Below are 26,955 nucleotides of genomic sequence, written 5' to 3'. Positions count from 1 at the left end.
TGAGCAGCAACACTTGAACAAGAAAGAAAATGACCAGATGACCTCTAGTCTTTCTTCAGAAGAGACTCGCATACTGCCCATATCCTCCAGTCCGTCCTTTGAGTTCTCAAAGCCTCTCCCTGTGATTCTCAGATTGAAAGGAACAGACAAGATAAGGAACGGGGTGACCCTTTTGTAAAGGCACATGTGGCACATTAAGTGAGGTGGTATTTGAGAACACTCTGTAACACACAGCCTATGTGCTATAATACCAAGTTCTTCTGTAATCATTGCTCGGCAATGACAGCACAAATAGAAGAAATACATATAAACAACACATCTCAAAGGGTGCAGCTTGGCTCCTGTGATAGAACTATCCACAGTTGAAGACACCCCAGTCACATGTTGTGGACACTTTCAAACTTCATGTTCATATTAAGAATTAAAAAAAAAACCAAAAAAAAAACATGTACAGGAAGAAAAAAAGGTTTCAGTCACCCACATTTCAGGATTAAAAAGTTACTTTTACTCAGGTTTTCCGACTTAAAAATACATGCATAGGCAAAATAGAATAATTCTGAAGATAATTCCTCACCCTTTTGAGCTTCAAAAAAAAAGTATCCCATTCTGTTGCATGAACTTTCACTAGATTCAGAAAGTTATGTCTCCTTGTAACATCAGTTGAACAACCATCTAAATACTATTATTGTAGAAGAAAATGAAAAAGGATGATCATAGAAAAGATGTACAAACAATTCCTCTGGACTTTTTGAAAATGAGAAATTAAAAAAAAAAAAGTATATATATACATATATACACACAAACACACACACACACCCCAAATATCTGTTTCGAACAATCTACTTTCAGCAGTGCATTCAAGTTCTAAACGGTTTTGAGTTGTGCAGTTACCTAAGAATAAACAAGGAACTACTACGATGGAAATGCAATAGGTGGAAGACCCAGCACCTGATCAGCTTCTAAAGGCACGTTTCTAAAGGCATGTATCTAAAGCCATGCTGACACAAGACTGTCTCCTTTTCACACTGCATGGTGTTTTCACAAATAAAAAATTCTTCTTTCAAGCTTTTTCTTCAGAAAAGTCTGTATCTCCACTGTCTGAAGTAATCCTTTGCACTTCAACAAAGGAAATGTCCTACTTCTATCATCTTTAATAACTCCACTGTGATTTGGGTTAATTATAACAAAAACAACACCTCCCACCTCTCAACTGCACAATAAGGACTTGATTTTGGAAGCATGTCTATGATTCTGAAGGGTCTGAAAACAGGGCTGCAGTCACACCGAAACTCCCTAGAACACAAATTTAAGCGTGGCTGATGGAGGAACATTGTGCAGAAGCATCCTTCTTAATTGTGAAATGTAGATTTTGCACTTGTCTGTATGATGGAACACAGCAATATTAATAAATCACTGACACATTCAGGTTCTACTGTGGACACATACCACGTAAATGGCTGACAATTAGTACTTTAACTTTCATAACAGTACTCTGCATAGTAATCCAAGCACAGGGCAACACCCGGATATCATGATCAGAAAAATACAATCCTTCCAATCAATCCTTCACTCCTTACAAATTATCTGTTCTGGTAAGTAATTAAACAGTCCTTCTTCTGCCTTCAAATCAACCTTATACTATAAGAAGGGATATGTATTTGTTGATTTTTCTATATTTTTAATATTTTACATGCCCGAGGATTTCTTTATTAAAAAACAAAACAAAACAACAACATAACAAAAAGGAAATAAAAAGTAAGCTACTTGTTCCCACATCACCTGCCATATGCATGCTTCTCACTGTTACTTATCATTACGGTTAAAAATATACCTTTTCAACTACCCACTGGGAACATCTAGCTACCAGTCATTATGACTATTTTGCCAAGAAAATTGAAGAATGCTACATTTTCAAATTTGTTCCAAGTTTTGTGTTTAATATCACATTATTACAAGATAATGGAGTAGATTATTTTACATAAACAAAGATTTATATGGAGTGATGCCTTATTAGCCTCTTGGCGCTGGTGCTACCTCTACAGGTGTGTGTCAAGTTTGTGTGTCTACATCTTAAGGATGTTGTTATAATGAAGAGAGTTCAAAGAATGATTGCAGGCACATCATTTGTCTTTAGAAAAAAACAAAAACAAAACTAATTATGGTGCAACTTGATCACAAACTTTAAAATGCTTACAGAGGCAACAAAAATTCAAAATGGATAATTCTGGACAAACTATGAGATTCAATAGCTGGAAACTGAAGGCTAGAAATAGTCAGAAGGTTTAAACACTGTGGCTGTCATATCCAGACCTGAGTTTAGCACTTCATCACTACCAATTTTTAATTAAGAATAGCTATTTTCCTTTAAAAGCAATCTACTTCAAACAGGACAGAAATTAAAGGCATGTACCTTTTTACCTTGCTTTTGCCAAGTAGGTCTGCAATATAGCACTCCATCTCTGTGAGAAACAATACCGTAATTTTCTATCCAGCATAATTACATACAACTGCAGATCAGCTGTATTAACATTAAGTATGTACAGTATATTTGTGATAAAGTAACTTATACGCATCTTAAGTATTTTAAAAATGACCAATTATCTTTTGTTTTGTTTTGTTTCCTGACCAAAAAGTACCAAAATAATTGGAAACCAGATGTCAGTTAAGAATTGAGGAAGTCCTCAATACTGAGTAGTATCAGCCCCAGGCCGAAAAACCATTAGTATATACACATGCATAATAATAAAGGGAGGAATTTAGTCACAACCTTCTTTTCCTTAATTACCTGACTATATTGTTCATTCATGGCTACTCCCTCAGTTAGTTCTGCATCTGATTTTGCAGTGCATTTGGATGAAGCACAAAGGTGCATTTAAAATGACTTTTAAGAGAGTAGGCTTTATGCTTAAAAACACACCTTATCTTTCAGTCGCATCACAAGATAGCACTTTCCAAATGCAGAAGAGAACATGTCTTCCCTGCAGAACCTACTTAATCAGACAGCCTGCTTCATATGAATAATGAAGGAGAAAAGTTCTTGAAGTAGACTCTCCTACATAAATTCCTTCTTAAAAAAAAGACATAAACAATATGATTGCAGTTGAAAACTTAGCAGGTAACTTAGGAAACAATTTTCGCTTTTCAATCTGAACTGGCCTATTCACGACTTTATATGATTTTAGCATTATCTTCTCTGCAGGATCTTCGCGTTATTCAGTGGACGAGATACTTGGTTTTGTTCTTCAACCTGTGGGCCAGGCCTAACTCTGAGAACATTATAGCTTTTGTACTTAAAGCTTTTCTGTCAACCTTTCATTTCAAAGCCTTTGAAAGAATTCAGCAGCCTATTTCCTACTAATTACAATGAAATGCAAATATTATAAAACAAAAAGAAAATTTCATGAACACAGTTAGTTCAGTGTTAGCATAAAGAAGAATTGTTAAATTAATGTAACTTAATATTACAAATGAATCTGTAATTCTGTACAAAGGCAAATTTTACCCAACTAACTTGATTTTCCTGCATGACGAGGTGGCTGACTGTGTGGGCAAACAGCAAGCGGTAGATGCTGTGTATCTTGATTTTACTGAGGTCTTTGATATAGCCTCCAAAAATCCTTGTAGCCAAATTGGTAACAAATTGGATGTGGTTCATAAGGCAGATGGAAAAGTGTCTGGACTGTCAGAATCAGAGTGCAGTGACCAGCAACATCAAGTCCAATGGGTAGCTGCTTACTCCCAGTAACCTTTAGAGGCCAATACTGTGAGTGATACTGCTCAGTGCCTCTATTAACAATCCAGGTTATGGGACAGATTGCTCTTTCAGAAGGTTTGTAGATTATGTGACATTTGCAGAAGACACAAATTGGTTGTCAACAGTGTGTCCTTGCTGACAGCATTTGCATCCTGGGCTGTATGGCTAAGAATATACGTACCAGGAGAAAGCAAGGAATTATTTCACTACATGGCTCTTGTGAGATCCTCTCCTGGAGTACTGTACCCAATTTTGGTCTCCCACGTGCAAGGAAGACATTGAAAAGCTGAGGAGAGTCCAACAGATAGTCACCAAGATGGACAGCATCCAGAACATACAATGTCAGAGGACAGAATGAGAGTACTGGGTTTGTTCAGCTGCAAAGAAAAGGCTTGGGGGGAATTTCAGTGCTGTCTAAAGCTATCTAAATGGACACCGCAGAGAAGACGAAGAAAAACTCTTTACAGAAGTGTGCAGAAGTACAAGAGCCAACAGCAGAATAAATTCTGACTTATAAAATGGAAAAAAATAAATTAGAAGAGCAATCACACACTGGAAGAGAAGCGTAGAGAGGCTGTGGAATCCCCATTAGTGTAGAGACTAAAATTGAGCAGGAGGTTGCATGAAGTGACTTCTCAAGAACTCTTTCAACCTGCTTGACTCTGTAATTCTGCAGAATACAAACTGGGACCAGCCAGTGATTGGAAGTATGAAAATTATTTACTTTCAGGATTTTTATGAGTATTTTTCAGAAACTCATCAAAAACTATAGCATTAACTCTTACTTTAGCAACACATGAAATTGAACTAAAAAAAAAACAACACAGAATGTGTAATAAAAGTTATCTGTAATACACCTGATTACTGTCCAAGTTCTCTTACTAAAAATACAGTCATAGAAATTTAGAACCAATAATCATGGTAGTTCCTTCATAAATAGCTTCTCCATTTCCAATTTGTCTCACTTCCTGCATTTGTTAACATAATCAATGTAATTCCCTGAGAAATAAATTGATGATGTAATAATGAGCATATATTCAAAAGACATGCTGGAAATTCCACACAGATGAATAACAGATGGTGCCAGTTGCTTTGAAGCTCAGTTACTCCTTGTTATCCATCTCCATGCTTTGCAATTCTATGACAATTCAACCAGTGATCTCAAAATCCAGCCAAGAACTCAAATACTAGGACACACAAGATCTCTTAACAACGGCATCACGTGAACTGAAAACTAAAGCACACAACCTAGTTCATCTCTATGATCAGATCAGCAGGAATTAAAAGCAAAATCCTGCAAAACTCCAGCATTAGATTAGAAATGAGAGAGACCAATTCAAACTAATCTATTAGTTCTAAGTCCTTGTGTTGAAATCTGACGAGAAGTGTGAATTCCAAAAACTAAGGGAAAGTTGATTAAAAATTAAAATCCTATTTGTCTAGAATTTTATTTACTTATATGCTAAGAATTCGTAATTCCTTCTTTTTTTTTCCTTTTCTTTAAGGAGCAACAAGCACGTATTTTCTGCTTGTTTCTTAAATTAGCTTCCAAATTGTTACTGGCATTTTCAAATTCTTTTATACTTCCTGATGCTACAAAGCTTCCAGTTTTCAAAAACAACGTTCCACAAGTATCACCTCTACTGAAGAAAGGTGCAGGATAACATCAACGCTAACAAAGAAAGTGTACTTGAATGTAATGGATGGAATTGGTAAAGTTATGTAAGACATACTGACAAGCAAAATCTTCTAATAGAACAAAATATCAAAAGACATTAAGCCTTAATTATTTAAACTTATTAACCATAGCCAGGTTTCCGCCACTGTGATTGCTTTAGATGTTTTTTAAAATTTCATTTCAAGGGGACAGAGCAATAAAGTGAACTTAGTTACTAACTTGGCCTTGTGTAACTACCAAAAAAAAAAACCAACCAACAAACAAAACAGACTTCTTTGTAGCTGAATTTTTGTGGATTATTTCACACTGATGAGATCACAACTATTACACGGGGGGAAAAAAAGAACCAGACTTTCATGGATGACTGTAGCTCTGCTTTTAGCTATTCACTTAAATCCTACCCATAATTAAGTAATTACCCAAACTCCACAAGTATCAGAAATTTGCCATATAATAATCAGAAAGCATTTGTGATTTCTCTATAGTCTGTAAAGACAAAAAACAAATATGGAATTTTTCACCCCTTTTTTTTTTGCTGAAAATCAGATCTGAGAAGAACTGTCATGCAATCAACCTCTGCACTGAGGAAGGATGAAAATAACAACTTTAAATGTTTTAAACTGTCATTCTTTTATAAAGCTCACATAAGACTTTCCAAACTATAAGTGCATTAAAAAGAACCAAATGTACAGATTGTACTTTATACGTTTTGCTCTCAAGTTACAATAGCCCAAATTCTCAATTTTTGGTTCTAAAAAATCTAAATCTGTTTGAAAGCTGTTTCTAGAGAAATCAAATTATTCTAATCTACACCTGAACCATTCAAATTACCTTGATTTAAATTGTTTCTCCCTGCTAACCTCTTCTAAAAGGCTAAAAGAATGATGCAGCAGCTGAACAAAGCAGGAATTTTACTTAACTCATTAGAAATACGTCCCATACTACAGTGGTATGAGAGTTCCAGTTACTGAATCAGCCTACATACTATTGCAAACCACTCTCAAAAAGTGTGTCTTATTTATGTTGCAAAATCTTGGAACAGGACAAAAGTGTTCTTTGAGATCACTCTAATTGCTCTAATTAAAATTTCTAAATCCTTCTCCAAGTCTGGAGCAGAAAAGGGTAAGAATTTTAACACACGCATGGAAAAAGAACTTCTTTGCAAATCTTGTCACAGTTGATTAAAATCTGCTCAGATAAGGCAAGCAACCTTTCTTTTCATGGAGCATTATAAAATGGCAACATCGCTCTTCAGCAGTACTCCAATGGCATGTGTAGATGGCACAGCTTACCATACTCACGGAGCTCCATGCTGCTCCTAATTTGCTGTCTCAGTATCCGATTAGATAATATAAAGCTAAGTCAAATACATCTGTATTATAGCCTTGTGCCTCTGCTTTCTGGAGCAGTGGAGATGCCAGAATTGGTACTCACAGAAATTTCTCCTATAATAAAGTAAGCACTGTTTAATTCAAAATAGCTACAAATAAGGATCAGTCCTTGTAATAAGGCCATGCTAGATAACTGTCATACACTCACAAACAGTACTTTGTTTGCTTGCCATTTCAACACACAGTGAAGACAAAACAAATAATAGCTTTTTCTGCCTAACCTCTTTCCTTAAGCTCATTTTAAATGAGCACCCCTGTGAACAATCCATTTCAGTGATTGCTTTACATACAAGACCACCCTTTATCTGTTAAACACTATATTCCTAATCGCTTAATTCAGTTCTGCACTTGGTTGTGTTAGAAGAGCAGGCCTGGAATAACAGTTCAGATTTCTTTCCTACACTTTCTAATTTTTGTCTGTCAAGTGAAGTATTCTGTATTTTGAAGTTATGTTGCCACTCTCATTCCTGTGCTGGCATCTCAAAGAACACCACCACATCTCACCTCCAACATCCACTTGGTCTCAAAATTTAAACCAACCACTCCCCTCCCCCAGGAGAATACCAATCTGATCACCATTTAATTTCAAGGGGCCTATTGGACAGCAAATCAATCTGACCCAAGTCATTTGTAGGGCATGCATATCCTTCATTGTAAGTATGTGCTAGACTTTTCACAGAGGAAGAGAAACTGGCACTGTACATGACTTCTGCATCTTCTCAGGATAAGCCAAAGGCCAGGGCATTGTGCTATCAGGACTCTGAATGCATGTTGTAAAAACATTATAGGATTAAAGGCTTCAAAGGAGTAACAGGTAGATATCAACATTGGCCAGCGAAAAGAGAGTATATTTGGGAACTTTCCTTCATACATCCTCCTCAGTTCTCCGGAGAGAAGACATCATCTGAAGGCATCCCTATCTGGGCATAAGGAATACTGTGATGTGTCAGTGTATTCTGGAGATTCCAGTTACTATATGCCATTGAAAAGATATATTTGGCTTGTAGTGTATACATATCTAGTAACAATCCAGAGATGAACAGTTATCAGATTAACCACTGTTGGAAGGTTGGTGCTGATATCCCCACTGAAGAAATAAGAAAATGGGACAACACTGCTGAAGTTTACTGTATCTGACAATAATATACACTGAGCAGCTTATTTTTGTTCCCCCTGGGTAGAACAAATACAGATGGTTCTGTTTTTATCCTTCCTTCTAGGCAGATGGGAAATTTGGCCTAATTTTTTTTTTTCCTCTCCAAAAACTCTCAAGAAGTTACCTCTTTATCGACTGTGACATTATTAGTGCATAATCTCAGGTCTTTGTTCAGATATGTATATTCCTAAAGACAGATGGTAAAGAAGAATTCAAAAGAGAAAGGATTAATCAACTTGGTGTGATGATGTTGGACTGTCCTTATGAAGCACCTTGACCACAGTACTCTTAACACCAGGCGTGGATACAATCACAGCTGTGCTGATGTTCTATGTACCCACTAATGTGCATAGTGAAGTAAAATATATTTGCACCCAGTTCATCTAGCATTTTGGAAGGAGTGAGGAGGATGTCAAAAAGAGCACAGCAAGCCTCGTTATCTTTAGAGCTATGTGCTGTCACTGCCACCACTGATAATTCTGCAGCAGGTGAGTTTGGAACAATGAAATGGCAGTTAATGTCACTCAGGAGTTATTCTGGAAGCTGTAAGTTTAGCTGCTGGATTTCATCAAGTATTTCTTGCTGGTATGATAAAAATCTCGTTTCTGAAAGTTTGGTCTAGAATACCAACAGTAATACGAATAATCTTCAGAAAGATTTAAGAAGGGTTTTTCAAAATAGCAGACTTCTTTTTATATGCTCTGAAGCTTAAGCTTGTTTTCTGCAGTGGAGGAATGTGGAATGCAATGCAATCACACTCTGCTGAAGTTACTGCATGCAGATCTGTGCCCAGATGTTCAATAAAACATATAATTTTTCACTTTTTGTGTTCATGAGAGACTGTCCTCTGTATTTGTGCACTGCCAAATACATCCTACATTATGCTGGGTACCCAATCTTTCCTATGAAATAGTATGGAAAGATTATTTGAATTGCCCATAATTCAGGAAAACATCTGGGGAAAGTCCAACAGGGTCAAATTGATCAGAGATACATCAATCAAGAGGAGAATCCATTTCATAACCTGAATAATAAACTGAGACGGTGCTCTGGGATATTATCAAAGATATTACATATCTTTGATATATGAGGCATACATGAGGCACACCTAAGAAGCAAATGAGTTTTCAGCATGCAAAAAGAGAGAACGTGGAAAGGATATGACAGAAATCTAAAATCACAGTTGGCACAGCAGTCCCAGTAGTGATCCTCTATTCACTCTGTTTTCTGGAGCAAGAATAACAGGTCATCAAGTGAGATACTGGGAGACAGATTCAAACCCTAAAGAAAAGAAGTATGTTCTTCCTGTTGCAGACAGTAGGCCTGTAGAACCACTAACAAGATGATGCCACAGCTACAAAAATTTACATGGGCTGGACAAGACACTGACTAAGTACTTACATGGTAGATCCACGGAAATTACTAAATTGACACATCATAAGACCACCAGGAAATCCCTGAGTTGAAAATAATTTTGAATATAGGGCAACATTACAGAGAAGTACCATGTCTGCCCTACCCATTCCTAAGTGCCTGTGTATGGCCACTATTTGAAACAGAATACTGAAAGAAAGGGATCCTTGGTAAGCTTTTCTGTAGATATAAATGTAGAGAGCTCAGACTTGTGATTCTGTTAAGAACTTACCTTCCTTTGGAAATTAGTGCAATCTTTAGTTCAATCACAGTAATAGAAGAAACCAATTAATTTATGATTGCTTTTTAAGGTCAGACTGCTGGCCACTGCACCTGCACCATCTGAGACACCATCTGATGTCCTTCAGTCTCAACATCACTTTCTACACTACAATTAAGCTTCAAAGATGAAAAATAAAGGAATATCTTTTCCTTCAGAATATAGATTTTTATTATTATTCCTAGCAAATATCTTCAACAAAAGTGTAATATGCTTATAAATAGTAACCATGGATTCTGACATCTCAGAACACGCTCTGGCTAATATGGTAAAAACTGCTACAGAAGCTTCTCTCAGATTTTCTGATGTGTTAGAATACGAAGCATCCTCATAGTTCATGCAAATGCAAATATTGCAAATTTGCAATATTACTGCTCCTTTTAATAGCTTTAGAGAAGAGTTTAGCGTGTCTCCAGATAGTGGGTATACCAGTTATAAAACAACCAATTAAATAGACAGTTTTCTTCAAGGCAGCTCAAAAAATTGCGCAGTTAGTATTTAAGGTAGCCAAGGGCTAAACTAAACTAAATGTAGAAACACAGATAAACACCTAATAGAAGATTAGGCAAGGAAGGTGATACGGACACATCTTACAGGACCTGCACAGGGACCCTTTTCTACACAAATGTGGTGCAGTGACAGTAATACTTGAAAAGTCATGGCAGCCAGGTGAAGTCCCTTGTTACTGGAAAAAAGACATCACATCTATTCTTAAGAAGGGTAGAAAGGATGACCCATGAATTACCAACCTGTCGGTCTCACATCTGTGCAGGGAAAGATCATGGAGCAGATCCTCCTGGAAGCTCTGCTAAAGCACATGGAAGACAGGGAGGTGATACAGAAGAACCAGAGTGGCTTCACCAAGAGGAAATCTTACTTGACCAACCTAGTGATCTTCTATGATGATGTGAATGCAACAATGGACAAGGGAAGAGCCACTGATGTCATCTATCTGGACTTCAGTAAGGCCTTTAACATGGTACCCCACAACATCCTTCTCTCCAAATTGGAAAGACGTGGATTTGATGGGTGCACTGTTTGATGAACAAGGAACTGGCTGCAAGACTGAATCCAGAGTGGTGGTCAAAGGCTCAGTGTCTGGATGGAGACCAGTAACAAGTGGTGTCCCCCCAGGGTTCAGTGCTGGGACTGATACTCTTTAATATCTTCATCAGTGACGTTGACAGTAAGACTGAGTGCACCCTCAGCAAGTTTGCAGATGACACCAAGCCGTGTGGTGTAGTAGACACACCTGAGGGAAGGGATGCCATCCAGCAGGCCCTAGACAGGCTTGAGCTCAAGACTAGCTCATGAGGTTGAACTAAGTCAACTGCAAGGTCTAGCACGTGGGTCATGACAACTCCCATTACCAATACAAGCTGGGGAATGGAAGGATGGAGTACAGTCCTGCCAAAAAGGACCTGGGGGTACTAGTGGATGGGAAGCTGGACATGAGCAAGCAATGTGCCCTCACAGCCCAGAAAGCCAACCATATCCTGGGCTGCATCCAAAGATGCATGGCCAGTAGGATGAAGGAGTTGATCCTCTGCTGTATACTGGTGAGGCCTCACCTGGACCACTGCATCCATATGTGGAGCCCTCAGTACAGGAAAGACATGGACCTATTAGAGCGCGTCCAGCGATGAAGCACCTTCCCTATGAGGATAGGCTGAAAGAGCTGGGCTGCTCATTCTGGAGAAAAGACGGCTCGAGGGTGACCTGACAGTGCCCTTTAAGTATCTAAAGGGAAGCTACAAGAAAGAAGGGAACAGACTCTTCAGCAAGGTCTGTGATTACAGGATAAAGGAAAATGGCTTCAAACTAAAAAAGGGTGGATTTAGATTGGTAATAAGGAAAAAGTCTTTTACAGGGAGGGTGATGAGGTACTCAAACAGGTTGCCCAGAGACATGATGAAAGCTCTGTCCCTGAAGTCATTCAAGGCAAGGCTGGATCAGGCTCTGAGCAACCTGATCTAGCTGTGAATGTCTCTGTTCATTGTACAGGAGTTGAACAACATGACCCTTAAAGGGTCCCTTCCAACACTACGGGTTCTGTGATTCTATGACAGCAACTCTGAACCAGATCCTGTAGCGCAGAGCAACTTTGTGCCCAAGAACTCTTTAAGTTTGCTTGCCAGACTTTACTAACCTGAGTTAATAATCTCGGTTCAGCCGCAGTCAGCTTCAATTCTGTAGTATCCCCTGATTTTCTCCAGCCTTCTGGACCCCCATGCATGAGATTTGTACTAACAAGCTTGAGTTCAATCAGCATGGTCAATTCCACACAGAGATGGTTTGGCATCTCTCACATGACATCACATTTCCGAGGCTACTGAGGTGCTCAGCTTCAAGGCTGAATTCCACACTATATCAAGAGTTTGAGCTACTAGTTACAGCATACCCACTTTATCTTTCTCAATGCATTAGAAAGAGGTTGGCATCAAAGAGCAATTAGTTTTAAAATACGATAGATAAACAGCATTTGCTCTTTCAAAATCAATAGCAATCTCTACCTGCTCCAGAAAATCTTTTCGCGTAAATGCTAAGATTTAAATGATTGATGATTTGCAGACATTTGAGAACGAAGCAAGGATTCTTCTCGCTCAACACCTACTCATCATTATGCAGAAACAAAAGAAACTGCGTTCCTGAAAAATTACACAGCTCCTGCCAGCTTCTCATTTAAGATGCCGGACTTAAAACAGAAACAAATGGAAGCCATTTGGGGCTCTTCCTGAAATAGATACAAGAATTGGAACAGAATTATCATTGGTTGCTAAATAAAGGAAAAATCATAGTGTAGAAACTCTGGAATCATATTATCTTCACTTCAGACACTCAAGAGATTACTGCTCTAAAAAAAATAAATCTGGCCTAAATCTGGCTCAGAAATGCAATGGGCTCTTGCTTTCTTATATAAATGCTTACAAGAGCACAAGTACAATGGGTTGGGCCATGGAAAACATAAGTAAGAGGTATGTGGAGGTATATATTTGCTGCAAACACTCCTTTCAAAAATCTCTTTGCAAGACCTCACTTCCTTGGTGTTTTTTGTTTTTTTTTTTGAGAGGGGGCTTACTGTTTTAATACGTCCAGCTTCAAAAACACGTTGAATCACATAATAGACACATAATGCATAAACAAGCCATTAGATTCACACAAACGTTAGACATACACGTATAGTTGTCAATTCACACATTCAATCCAGAGATGGATATTAAATAACCTTTACAGAAAATCTTATCATTAGTGAATACATACACAACACACACTGAATTACTAGTTATTTAGAAGTTAATACTGGAATACTTTAGAAGGCTAGTTGACTAGAATTGGAAAATGCACTTTATGTCAAGGAATTTAAGGACACTGGCCACAGCACAACTCATTTATTTTCCTTTATTTTTGCAAGATACTCATACTATCTGTTGCCTAAAGTTTGTTGTAATTAATTTTGGATAGTTAATTGTGTAGAATGCCTGCCATCATACTCTTATGCTACGAAACAGATATACAGATATAATGTCTTTTCTGTTTTCAGAGGGGTGGGGAAAAGGTTTGCAATATTTGCAGCAGTGTCCCTTTAAGTAATCTTTTTTTTTTTTTTTTTGGCTGTGCATCCAGGGCAGCTAATAGTTTTATCAAATACCCTTCTCAGCAAGATGACTGTTTCCATGGAAACCACAGAGAAATCATCTATTACTCCTGCAAAGATTTCTCTCAGCTCTCTATTAAATACAGGTAGCTACTTTCTCACTTTCTCTCAAACCAGAACAGAATGGAGGAATACATTTTACAGACCATGTAACAGTTCATCTCCAAAGTATAACACTGCGGTGATGGGGAAAGTGGGACATAACATACAACACACCAGAAACCACATGCAAGAAAAACAAAGAAATTTTAAGAAAGGGACAAATTCTGTTAAATCTGCAACGTAAAAACACAGCTTGTAGAAGGATGGAAAACTCTTTCCTCGAAAATATGAAATGGAGAGGAGATGGAGAACTAGGCATTAAGATGAGAGTTGAACCCACAGCTCGGTCACATACCTCTCTCAGCATGTTGTTTTCTTTTTCCTTCTGTTCGAGAAGGCTCTCCAAGTGGTGCACATGCATCTCTGCCTCAGCCAACCGCCTTGTTCGTTCATGATCTTCCTCAGTGGCTTTTGCTGACAGACCTTTACTCTGCAGCATCTCCAGCAGCTTTTTGATGGATTCATCGCGTGCATTTAAGGTCTGTTTCTGTGTCTCAATGCGCAGTTCCATCTCTTCTAAGGTTTTACGTAGGAGGAAGAGTTCCTTGGCCTGGCGCTCATGCTCTGTGTGAAGCCGCTGAAAGTTTTCCTCTGTCAGCTCTGCCACAAAGGGCTCACTGGTTCTAGAGCTGCTGTCCTGCTGGAACAGTTGGTTCAGGTCCCGCTGGATCCGAAGTTCATCTTGAAGAGCCTGGATAGTCATCTGCATATGCTAGAAGAATAAAGAAATAAAATCAGAGGATTCCCTCCACTGAGAAATAAGGAGAACAATATGGGCCACTTCAGTCTTCCTCAACTACCAACAAAGAGAAAACTGTAGTGTTGGCAAGTCAATGTTGTTTTTTCAAAGCAGAATTTTAACGGTTTTCCATAGAAAATTCAAGTCCCTTCTTTTCCATATAGTAGAAGTTGTTTAATAATGGAAATTCTCACTCAAGTGACTCTCCCACTTCTACCAACTTAAGTAAATCACCTTTTCAAAAGGGAAAATATCAGTAGGCAAAAATTGATAGGTTTCCCCCTCCCCCCATCCCCCCTAGTATTTCTCTATCTTACAGAAGAATTCTGCATAAGATCTGGATGAGAATTACTGTCTCAGCAAAGCAAAGGGACTATAAAAATACATGTACCAGCTAATAACATGTAATCAGCCATGAAGGTCTTTAGTACCAAAACTACACCTAGCACAGACGTCCCCCACTTGACTTACAGATGAGATTAGATCATGTCAAAAATACAACTACAGAGAAATGGATATATGCTGACTGTGATGCACACAATTATATGCACGAGGACCTTAGTAGAGAACTGTTGCCTTACAAAGAGCAACATGCAGTCAATCAAATGATCAGCAGTCATTTGTGGTTGTGCAAGACAAGAAATTCTATCTCAGTGACTGTGCATACAGTAGTATAATTTACTGGGATAAAACAGGAGAAGTACAGCTTGCATGGGAAAAAGTCCCTACTTTATATTTACGTAAATGTTTGTATTCTTCTCTGTAAGACAGAAGTATTGACAGAAGTCAGTAAGAGACAAGTACTAAGACACTGAACAAAGATCAAAGAATTACTACTGATGAGATAACCACTGAGTGATATGTCTTTACACATTTCTTCTCATGTGGCAGACATGCTTAGAATCTTGTTTGAAAGTGAACAAGTCAGACGGACTGATCTCTAGGGTCTACATTTACATTACAAAAATCCGACATCGGCAATAGTTACTTCCAGTATTCCTGAGCAGTGAAGTATTAGTATTATCAACTGTTATCAAACAATGCAGAAGACACATTGTGATACTATGAAAACAAAGCAGAAAATATCATTTGCAGTAAACATATCTAGCTTTAAACTGTTTCAGAAATATTTAACACTTAGCTTTGTTATGTGGAAAGACACATAAAGGCAGTCAAATCTTATTTTCTTTATGAAAAATCAAGTTCTCCAGCTGGTCTAAAAAGAGTTTTCAAAACTTAAAATGCCGCTTCACAATCAGCTCATCTATGTCCACAGTGCTATTAAATGAACAGGTCAGCTCTCTTAAGTGGCTGGCACTCGGAACTGGATCAAAACTTCATCTAGCTGAATATGGGCTCCACCAAAACAAAGTCTATTCAGCCAGCTTTCTGATCCAGTTGATAATGTGACTACGCCAACAGGCACAAAGTAGGGTTGGGAATATGTAATGTAGCCAAGGAGCTGGTGGAGATGAAAGAGGAATAATTTTTTATGTTATCACCATAAAATGAAATCAGCTTAAAAGCGTAGCTTCACAAATGATTGAAGGTGCTGCAATTATCTTTTCTTCAGTAGCACAATACTTGGCAGACAGTCATGCTATTATTAAATTGAAACAATAGGTTAAAGAATGTGTGATAACTAAGCACAAGTTTATTATGCTAGAGAATAATTGATTACGCTTCTTAAATATGCATTTAGTTTATATATTGATAATCTATTGAAACAGGCTGATATATTATTAATAGATAACAGGCTGCTCAGGGAGGCTGTGGAGTCTCCTTCTCTGGAGATGTTCAAGACTTGCCTGGATGCCTACCTGTGCGACCTGCTGTAGGGAACCTGCTTTGGCAGGGGGGTTGGACTCGATGATCTCTGGAGGTCCCTTCCAACCCCTACAATTCTGTGATTCTGTGATATTGGTGGGTGCTAAGATTTATTTTCAGATTGGTATCAGTAATAGAAAAGAAGAGAAGAAACATCTCAATGGAATCAATCTGAATTCGGAAAACCTTTTTATCTATTTTTGTTTTGTTTTGTTTTAATAAAGATTTCTAATTTCATTTCTTGTCACTTCTCCAAAACGCAGTCCAAGTAAGAATGTCAGGAGACCTTGAAGCTTAAAAACTGAGGCACCACTGCAAACATGCCAGCATGCAGGTAGGCAATCAGAGCTACTACAATCTGTTCAATTAACGTACGTTGATCAAGCTGTGAAAGAAAATGTACCGTGCTCATAATAAGTTTGTCTTATCTGTACTATACAGCACCAATAGTCAGTAGGACTACATCAGCAGTGAGAAAACATCCTTAAATTTCCTTGAACTTAAAAATTGATAACCTCACCAGAACTGAACAATTCCACACAAGTTAATTCCATTTGCAAACAGAGCTTCGAAAAGCACAGCTTATCCAGAGCCCAGCTGCGTGTTGCTCTGCAGCTAACAAACAAGTTCCTACACGCTTCCACCTGCCTCTCCACATCCTGCCTCTTCAGCGTTTCCTTTCTTACAAGAGGGAAAAGAGCTTCTGAGCAACCACATCATCTACCAAATGAAATGACTTCCTCTACTCAGTGCTGTCTCAAAATCAAACTTGGGTTATTTATAAACATCAGTGGACTAAATCACCACAACAAAATTCCTGCATTAGAATTGCAATCAGCTGGTCTGCTGTGAAATCTCAATTCAGCTTACACAGGCAAATGTCATGTCTCATAGACCCACAAAGTTATGCCCCCAAAGCTGGGGAAGCCCCCATTAGAACACCTGGATCAAAAAACAAAAACAAAAACAAAAGCAGCCTGCTCTATTATTCAGAAATGGGATGTGAAATAAAATTCAGCAACAGTGACAAACAGCCCTTATGTGATCCATCAGTCTTAAGCAATGAAAAGGGAGTTAAAGAACACCCAACATAACTGGTAGGCAATGGCCTTGAATGCAGTTTTTAAGCAAAAATTAAGGAGTAGGGAGACAGGAGAGGTTAGCATTGACACTGCAAATTCCTATCGCTGCTCTCTGAGCTGCTCAGCTGAGAAGAAACTTCATTACGTGTAAGGTGGTGGGAAAATAAGCCACAGAAAATTATTCTGTGCTTCTGACACCCACTCCTTTCCAACATGAAAGAGGTATGCAAAATGAGTTCTTTTCTCTGCTTTCCAACTTTTTTTTTTTTCAATGGTTTCAGAATAATGGAACAATGTTCTTTATTAGTTGACATCATAAATAAACTAGTTTTTCAGATGTTCTGGCTCTTTCTTCCAAAACCTTTCAAACAAAACATCCTTTTCCCTCTGAAGGAGCAGACAAGTCTTAGCTTCTCATCCATTTCTCAAGCTTCACTTTTAAATCAGTGATGCTCCAGAAAGGCAAAAATCTTTTCCAAGTCTTCATGACGTTAGTCACTTAATCCTATTTCTAGAACCTTACCAGAGACCTCTATCAAACTTGAAAAATACTGTTGAAATGATCCCATCTAGAAACACACAAGTAAAAATGCCTTTACTACCATTAAGCTTGGTTACATCCTATTCTGATGGGTAAAGAACTGATCAAAGTCTTAAATAATGTAATAAAGACAATGTATTTAAAGTCAAAGCAATTATGTTCAATCTATGCTTTCCTGAAAGCTTACTGCTCTTATTTCAGACCTTGAGGATTTGCTGTTTTTTCCAGTAATGAAAGTCGGTCTTTAAGCCTCACTACAAATTATAACTACATCTGCAAATTACAAAGGTATTTTTGTAAGCATGGCTCACTAATAAAGCTATTTCTGGTTAGTGTACTTTCATCTTAGTACTACCGACCTCTATGATCACCTGAAATTTAAATCTTAAACATCCAAGGTGCAGGCATATTTTCTTACAAGGTGTTACACTGCCTCTATTACCTCCATGGGGCAATTTAAGGATTGCTAATTAGCACAGGAAATGGGGTTGCCTTTCATCCAGTAGCACAAAATTTACATCTGTAAGCAGTAGAACATGATTCAGTCTCCTTCACTGCCTTAAAGGTTTCAAATTCACATTTCCCACACCTTGGCATATTGGTTAGATGAATTTCCAACCTACTGTATAAACACAACCAATGACACAGGAGTTCCTCCTATCTGGTTCACTAAAAATTGCATTGTTGCACTCTCAGGGCACTGTAACACACTTCTTTCTATTCTGTTGAATTTGGGAACCTTGCTGCAGGCAGCTCTTTTCATCTTTCCACGTTGAAACTTTTCCATTTTGCATGAAATATTTAAAGATTTAGTAGGCCTGACAGAAAATACTGAGAGCACAATTTCATATTCTAATTGGTAGCACTCACCAGAGCAGAAAGACCTGAAGTGCAATTCTTCCAATTAATTTAAATGTTTGTCATCATCTTACCATTCCAAAGCAAGTGAGAGACGTGGATTTTAATGCAACCAGACAGAAAAGAGAATTTAGTTGGTATTTTATAGCCAAGACCCCCATTCTAGCCCTAAATTTTAGATCAAAAGGAGGCAAGCATTGCTACCAGCATGATTTTGAACAGAACAATTAAATTGTGACATACTTTTAAAATAAAGGATTTCCATATTCATCTTTGCAAGACAGAGCTTGACCTCCCAAGCTAAGATATTTCCAATAAGCATTTGTGTGCTTGTTTTTAATTGCCTGGTTTAGGTTATTCACACTGCAGACACTGTCTTTGTAGCTATCTTAACAAGATAAGTAACTCATCCTATTCAAGAAGGACTAAGTTAGAACAGTGGGTTGTGCAACAGAGGCGGTGCACGTAGGAACTGAACACTTCTGCAGTGAAGTTTTTCTTAATCTCTTGGATTTAAATTCTAAGTAGGTTAACCAAGGAAATTATTTGAATATTTAGGGTTAAAAAACAAAACAAAACAACAAAAAAACAACAAAAAAGCGAACAGTTTGTTCAAGAGATGCCTGCCAAGGATCAGCAGAAAGAAATGTAAGAACCCTGTCTTTTTCTTCTGTTTTTTTGTCTTCTTACACTAGGAAAATACTGAGATCGCTCACATCAATGAACAAAAGAATAAGGAGCGACGGAAAGGAAGGGAGAGGAAAGATATGTTCCACAAGCATACACAGTGCAGTGTTAGTTAGAACAGCTTCAGTCTGGAAGATAACAATTCAAGTTCTTACATGCCGTTCTCATGCATCCTAAACCAGGCTCCAGTCAGCAGACAATAAAATAGTTTTGAGTGGATCTCTAACAAGTCATTCCTATAGAAAATGCTGAGAGAGATTCTACTTTGTATAAAGGTTTGACTAGTGACTGGCTTAGGTATTTGAACAAATGTCTACTACATCCCAATGTCTTAAAGGGAAGCTGAGTCTCAGCTCAAAGTCCTTGAATTAGCCCAGATGCCACTGAGGATCTCCTATACTCCAGTATGCACTGCTGAACAAGTCTATTTCCTGCTCAAAGGTTGATCTCATCACACTCTTTTCTAATTTTTAATTAGAAATTCCACTACGGAGGGAAGAATTTTGTTCCTAACAAAGGTTTTCTGAAATTGGCAGATTCAGTAATTTTTCTCATTAAAAATATGATTGACAAACTTAGTAACTGAAAATTTCCTGACTACTTCAACTGTAAGCCAGGACACCCTGTACTGAATGACAGCTTTATGATGTGCACATATTTGGCAGTTTTCTGCAAATCTGCTCAGTGATCAAGCTGTTCTTCATTAGAAGACAGTAAGTGCTAGGAAAGACATAGGACAGGTTTGTGTTTGTGATGTCACAAGTTTGAATGCAACCAAGGGAGGAGGAAAAAAAGAAAAACAAAGAGATAGATGTAATGTGTTAATTGACCAAAAAACAGGATTTTGATGTAGCCAGTTTAAAGGTAATCTCGTTCATTCAGCCAACTATGTTTACTGCTAGGAAAAAAAATTTAAAAAAGACCCACCAAGGTCTGAAATAGACACACTTGTAGAACCTACAAAACCTTCATTACTTTTACCTTTAGAGCATGACTACATTGCTACTACTCTGAGAATGACAGAAATACTGATGACAATATATTTTATGTCTGAAGGACAATTCAGTAAGGTCTGCCCTCAAATGTGCAGCACCAGAAAATGGCAGAACCTACGGGAGTCCATGACTGTGCTTTTCTTGCCAGCAAATCTGCAAGCACGATCACAGACTTTTGCATTATGACGATTCCTTTAGCGTTCTTCACAATGAAAGCATTTCAGACTTTTGTAAGAGGATGAACTGCCTTAAGCTCAAAAGCGATCACATGCCAAATTCTAGAATAGTTTGGTCACTATGGGAAATCCTTCTCTCCCATTCACAAAGAGTTAATGTCTTGGCAGCATTTCTGGGAAATAGATTCTGCTGAATGCACAGTAGAAGCAAAGGCCTGGCTGTCTGAAGGAGTCCCTGCTGACATTCAGCTGCAGCCCACGCAAAGAAGCTGAAAAAAGGGCTAATGTCAGGTGTCCAGCAGGGCTGGCATGAAACAGAACTTGCTGATTCCAGAAACACTACATATTCCCGGTAAGATGGATACAGGGCATCAAAAATCCTTATTTGAATGGAAATGAATGGGTAATTTTTATAATGTTTAGCTTAGATAGAGAATACAACTATGACTGTAATAGGATTTAATCTGTGAGAGTTAAAGAAGCAGACTTGTATTTTAAAGACAACCATACATAGCATTACCTCTGAGACAGCAGAAAGGCAAAATAATAAAAAAGTGCCATAGATAAAAAGCTTAAGTTGACAGCAGTGCATTTTTCAGCTAACCTAAACTCACACAAACTGACTCATTTGGTTTAAGGGGCCAGGGTGCAGCAACCTAATTCCTTCTCTGTTGCCTGTACCAAAAAACTCAACACACACACACCAGCAGAAGTGAGTTTAAACTCCAAAAGCAAGCAGATCAGAAACAAGCTATTAAATTTGTAGCCACAAAAGAACCAAAAGTGCAATTCAATATCTTCATACTAAGTGTACAGGAACATGAATAATAAAGGTTGCAAGGTAAAGCAATAGAGTATATCAAATATTCAGTGTCAAATGCCAACATGAAAAATTTTCATTTGTGGTAAAAAAGCATATCCTACAAAGAAAAAAGGAAAGTAATTTTTATTTTCAAGGAGTAAAGCACACATATGGGCTGCTTCAATAGAATACCTGACGTACATAGCTTATTTTGAATACATTTGCGACTACGCTTCGATGATAGGAATATAAATTCTGATTAAGCATAGAAAAACCTAGTAAACTTTTGAAATAAGAGTTTATCAGCGTTTGGGCAATAAGTATAATTCTGACAGTTCTCTGGCATCCTAAGGGATGAATCAATTTGACCTCTGTGGCAGATACTATCAATGGCTCAGAGGGAAACAGAATTCAAAGGAAAAATATCTGAGGTCCTACCAGTTAGCTCCACCTATTGTGTGCCTAAGTTTCCAAAGGTATAACTACATTACTATTTCAGCATGCTTCAAAGAGCTTTTTCTCATGCAAATCTTCCCAGCATTTACATTTTACACCCTTTGAACGTTGGCACACTAATTCTGCACTGCAGAAATTGGATTAAGTGCCCCATATCGTTCTTGAGAGCAGGCATTTTGGTATTTGGACAACTTCTTTTTTTTTTTTTTTAAGAATTTCTCAGGAGATCCGGCGTTTCCTTTTAAGGAACAGGAGAAATATGTCATGGAATATATTACAGTAAAAAAGATAGAGAGCTGTGGCTGGGAACAGATGAGAATTCATTCTTCATTTCTTCAGACAAATCTGTAGATTATATTTCCCAGAGGCCAATGTCTACACTGTCAAATAACTGGACGAAAGTTAAAGGAAGAAGAGTACATCTTGACAATCTGCATGGGGAGCACTGCCTACTCCTCTGTCTGAAGACAAAAGTGGGCCAGTCTTTGTGAAATCTGCAAATGAACCACACCGTGGACAGCACTAAGGTAGGTAAAAAAATCCCAGTAACAAGCCATAATGAGAGCTCTTAACAATAAATTATTAAATGGAGAATAGCAGGCTTCACTGAGAGCTCATAGCCACAGATGGCAAGAAGAGAAGCATCAGTTAACTGTTTATGTTGGCTTGGTTTTTTTTCTGCTTTCTTTGCATACAGAAGGATGCTTATGACATACACCTTCTGTAAATGCACCTCAGTGTTAACTTGAAATGCACTAGGTAAACACAGCTCAAAAAGAACCTGTAGGAGGATGCGTGACCACTAACAGAAACAGATTTACCTCCATTTCATGAGTTTCACAGAGTCACTGAAGAGGAAAGCAAATGTTCTAGCAGTACTTGAAGAGGGACTGATAATGAGAATAGAAACCTGTGCCTTGGAAGTGGACAAACAGTTACAACTCACTGGGTAGAAATACAAATTATTGTCCTGTGTTTGGAATTTGAGTACATGAAGTTATTCCGAAGCCTTCAAAGTTGGAATTACAGCGAGGAATTGAAGGACATCCACGTAAGCAGATTTTATTTTCTTACATGCTTCAAGAAACCTTTTAGTCAAGACTACAGACTCTGACCTCTGTAGATTATGAGTGCTCTAAACACACTGAAAAAGAGTAATTAATAATAAATAAAAATAGCAATGATTTGTCATGGCAGAAACACGAATGTGCCTGGTTGCAATGACAGACGTAACCAAAATTCACCTTCTTCAGCTTCAGAAAATGCCATTTCTAAAATACGACAAAAGCACCAGTAAAGATACATGTCCCTCCAAAAGCATGTTCATTAACAACATGGTACAACTACTAGATGATGGAGATTTTGATAAGCCATGCTACAAGGTTCTTGATCTATATCTAGATCTTGATCTATACCTTTAGTGCTTGTGGTGGCAATGGTGATGAGGAGATGGTTGGACTGGATGATCTTATAGGTCGTTTCCAACCTTGTGATTCTATGATTCTACAAATAAATAACGATGCAGATCTTTTCACAGAAACTTACGACATGGAGAATGAGTAAAAAGATCAGTTAAACGCAAGGTGTAGACATCAGCAGAATTTCCATTCATATTTTTTCTAGCTATGTCAATACGTTCTACGTAGCCACGGGTGTAACTCTTGTGAGAGAGATATCAAGAGATATCTGCAAAGCAGATTTATGCTGCTGCAAGGATCATTCCAAGAAAGGGATTATTTTTCTGACTACTGTTAATATCATACTAGCTAAAACTTTCTAGGTTCTGAAAATGCATTCAGTTCTTGACTGCATGGGACTACAAGTCAGATATTTATAGAGAGAATTACAATCTATCAGAAGAAAATATAATTCCCACTACCAAGTCCTTGATTGACGAGACTCTGCCCAAGTTTAGCTTCAGAAGCCTACAATCTTGGGCATGAAAGAGGGGAAGAAGCTCAATAACTGTGTGCTTTTTCATGTGCTTTTAATATAGAAGATGACTATAGAAGCCAAGAATATACGTTCATACAAGAGAACTAGGTCTTAAGTTCTATCCCTATCCCTTCCTGCACATGCCTTACTAACACATAGTTAACAAAAAAAAAGCACTGAAAAACATAAATTAGCACTGATCTGTTTTCCTCATTTCACAAGAATGTTTTTAAGGACATTTTGATCTAGGAAGTCTTCAACAACAGTTCTCCACATAATCACAAACTCCATTTCTTGCCATGTAACACCAAGATAAATTAGATTCAAAGACTAGGGGAAAACAACTGCATGGTTAATAAAACAGGCCTGAGAAAAACAATTCCTAGATGAGTTGTCTCAAACATTTATTTCTGCCATCTGTTTATCACTGCCCAGAACCTCAGGAAATTACAATGATAATAGTCTTAATTCCTAGTCCTACAAAAGGAAAAGAGAGCTCATCCCATCCTGGCTTGTGATTTCCTTCATTCTTTTGTGTCAGGGAAGGGAAAGGAAGAAAAAAAGAGTGAACAAGCTGTGAACAACAGCACAAACAAGCTAGGAAGCTTAGTAGGTAAAGTACTCTGACAAACATAGGAGAGACACCTACTAAATATGTCAGTCAAGAAATATGTCGTTAAATATGTCATGTAGAGAAAATCCCTGCCTAGGATACATTTACTTGTACTTGTTCTGATTGCTAGGGTTAAGGCATCTAAAGCAAATGACTAAGGAAGGTAAAGAGAGAACCATTAGCTATCCATTTTGGCTTGTAGTTGTAGTTTTGCTATAAAAAAAGGATCAACAGAAAGTAAGACAAACAAACCATCAAGGCTGCTAAAATTAGTGCATCCGGATTTTTTACTGCCTTCTCTCACAGTCTGGGCCCAGGAAATGCTTTTTCAGGGCCAGAAACAGTCCGTGATGAACAAGAAAAATAACCTCTCATCATATCAAGTGATGTAAAACAAAAGGATGTAAAACCCCATCAATCTCATCTTGTCCTGTACCTCCAAAACCGCCAAAACAGAATACCTAAGGAAAAATCTAAGAGGGTAAATGTATTTCTTTTAGCATCTGCAGCTGAACGATTTCTTAAATCTGAGACGGTATTTCTGTGACAAAGCAGTAATAAAAATAAATAAAACTAGTTCCATTCCTGCAATGATTTTCACTAGATAAAGACTGGAAAAAGAAACCAGTTGTACCAAGAAGCTACCTTGATGGTATGCCAGTGTTTGCACAGGAGAAAAAAATCAAATCACTTGAATTTAAAAATGTATGTTCAATTATTTGAACAAAAAGCCATTGTCTTATGAATTAACTGTCCTTAAGAAAAAAAAAAAGACGACATGTTCTACAAATGAGCAACATTAGTATTTTCTGTACTGATTTTAACCTCATATAACTTCCTAAGAGACTAACGAAATTGGGTTAGTACTACTCTATTTAAATATCATCTTTTATTTATATACAAATATGAGCTTTGATGATTTCCTCCTATGCTGATGAAGAAACAAAGCCCTTGTGTATTTGCAGTTTAATATATATTACAGAATCATGGGATGGTTGAGGTGGGCAGGGCCCTCTGACTGCATCTGCTTTAACCCCCGCTCAAGCAGAGATACCCAGAGCAGGGGGCCCAGGACCACACCTAGGTGGTTTCTGAAGATCTCTGAGAACCCTCCACAAACTCAGCAGCCTGTGCCAGAACAGCACACAGCACAGAGTGCCTCCTGATGGTCAGACAGCCTTCTGTGTTGCAGTTTGTGCCCACTGCCTCTTGTTTTGGCACTGAGCATCACTGAAAAGAGCCTGGCTCTCTTTACATCCTCCCTTCAGGTATTTAAAGACATTGATAAGAATCCCCAGGAACCTCCTCACTGTAGTAAGATAATTATAAGTTCTGTCTCCTTTATTTGGCGAGCACCAGCTTCCTTTGTCACAAACTGTGTTGATAAAATGGATCATAATGTAAGAAGTGTTTGTCGAAAACAAAAGAAAACAAAAAGACCCACCACCACACAAACATCTGACTAGTCCAGACTGAGGCCAGCTGAAGAGATCCTGTAAAACTCTATCTTATGCTGTTTTGCATGGGTACAAAGCACACTAGAACTCTACTTGATCCATAGCATAGATTCCTGCTAAACCTTGTATGTATGGAATAGGTGTCGAATTAAGTGTCGAATATGGATTTTGTGAACCTCTCATCTTATGAAATAAGTTAGAAATAATTGTAGTATTTGAGGAAATGAGACCATTAACATTTACATATGTAACATTTATACATATGTATAATATTTTCAAATCGATAGCTTCCATATGAAATATGACTCATTTTGTTAATAGACCAGGAGCTCTTCTGCAAAAACATATTCTTATTAGCCAACTCTATTAGGGAGGTCAGCAAATTTATCTTTCCATTAGCTGATGTAAGGAATCAATGCAAGATAAAAGGTACTCTGCCACAGAACCTTTGATCTCATGGCAGTATTTTCCAAGATATGAGCACACACCAACACTATGCTTTAAAAAGGAAAAATATCAATGATTGATAATGAAAGAAAAATACATGAAAAATCAAGGCACAGAAAAGCTGTTGACAGCTTTATCTGCATAACCTTCCAGTTTTAAAACCTTTTATGCTAGGTGATTTGGAGGATTTATAGGGTAAGTATCAATACAATTGTGCACGAGTCCCACAAATATAAAACCAAAATATTTTGAGTAACTTAATCTGTATGCATAAACCCTATTCTTCTCAAGCGGTGGTATAAAATACGCAGTAGCCCTGATCTTTAAAGCTCTTAGAATATTTCAACCTCGTGATTCCTGGGACTGATGTAACAATCCCAAGGTAGGTTGTTAGACATAAATTGATAATGTCTCAAAAAACTAATTTCAATATCAAACAATAAGCTTTTCAGCTTCTACTTGCCCCCCATACAGCAATACACTGTAAGAGAGCTGCGGCAAGCAGACACAATAATACTTCCTTCTTCCTGTCAGTCTCAAACATAGCACAGTGACATCCAACAGCTGTAAGCAGCACAGGAAGATCTCATGAGCTATCCGATGCTTATGACTACAGACTAGCAATCACAGCAGTATTTTTTTCAGACTTGTGGCATTTCTGGTGGTTTAGGAAATACTCTCTCTAGATGACACGAAAAATGAGTTTAGAAACTATACTAGTTTAATAAAAACTATTGCTCTGCAAAAACTGAGCTGTTGATCTGAGGAGATATCAAGAGCCATCCTATCCTATATGTAACTGTAAATGTTGCATCCAGCTGCCCAGCTGAAGAAAAGCAACATTTACTCGCCTTGCCAGAATAATCATAAAACCTAACAGAGGCTCACCAAAATTCTGAACACACTGAATT

General features: G+C 37.8%; 1 protein-coding gene across 5 annotated transcripts in view; it reads right to left on the bottom strand.

The window, feature by feature from the left end:
- Positions 1-26,955, bottom strand: part of ERC1 (ELKS/RAB6-interacting/CAST family member 1) — a 288,936-nt gene that overhangs the window by 209,137 nt on the left and 52,844 nt on the right. For all 5 annotated transcript variants that reach the window (XM_042837662.1, XM_042837661.1, XM_042837663.1 and 2 more), the window contains exon 3: positions 13,725-14,141. In XM_042837662.1, coding sequence (XP_042693596.1) covers positions 13,725-14,141 — 417 coding nt within the window. The remainder of the gene's footprint in view (positions 1-13,724; positions 14,142-26,955) is intronic.

Source organism: Centrocercus urophasianus, unplaced genomic scaffold (genome assembly GCF_019232065.1).
Source record: "Centrocercus urophasianus isolate 14NV4802_14NV808 unplaced genomic scaffold, USGS_Curo_1.0 seq_73, whole genome shotgun sequence".
Taxonomy (NCBI): domain Eukaryota; kingdom Metazoa; phylum Chordata; class Aves; order Galliformes; family Phasianidae; genus Centrocercus; species Centrocercus urophasianus.
The sequence above is the reverse complement of the archived record's forward strand: the minus strand, read 5'-3'. Positions and strand labels throughout refer to the sequence as shown.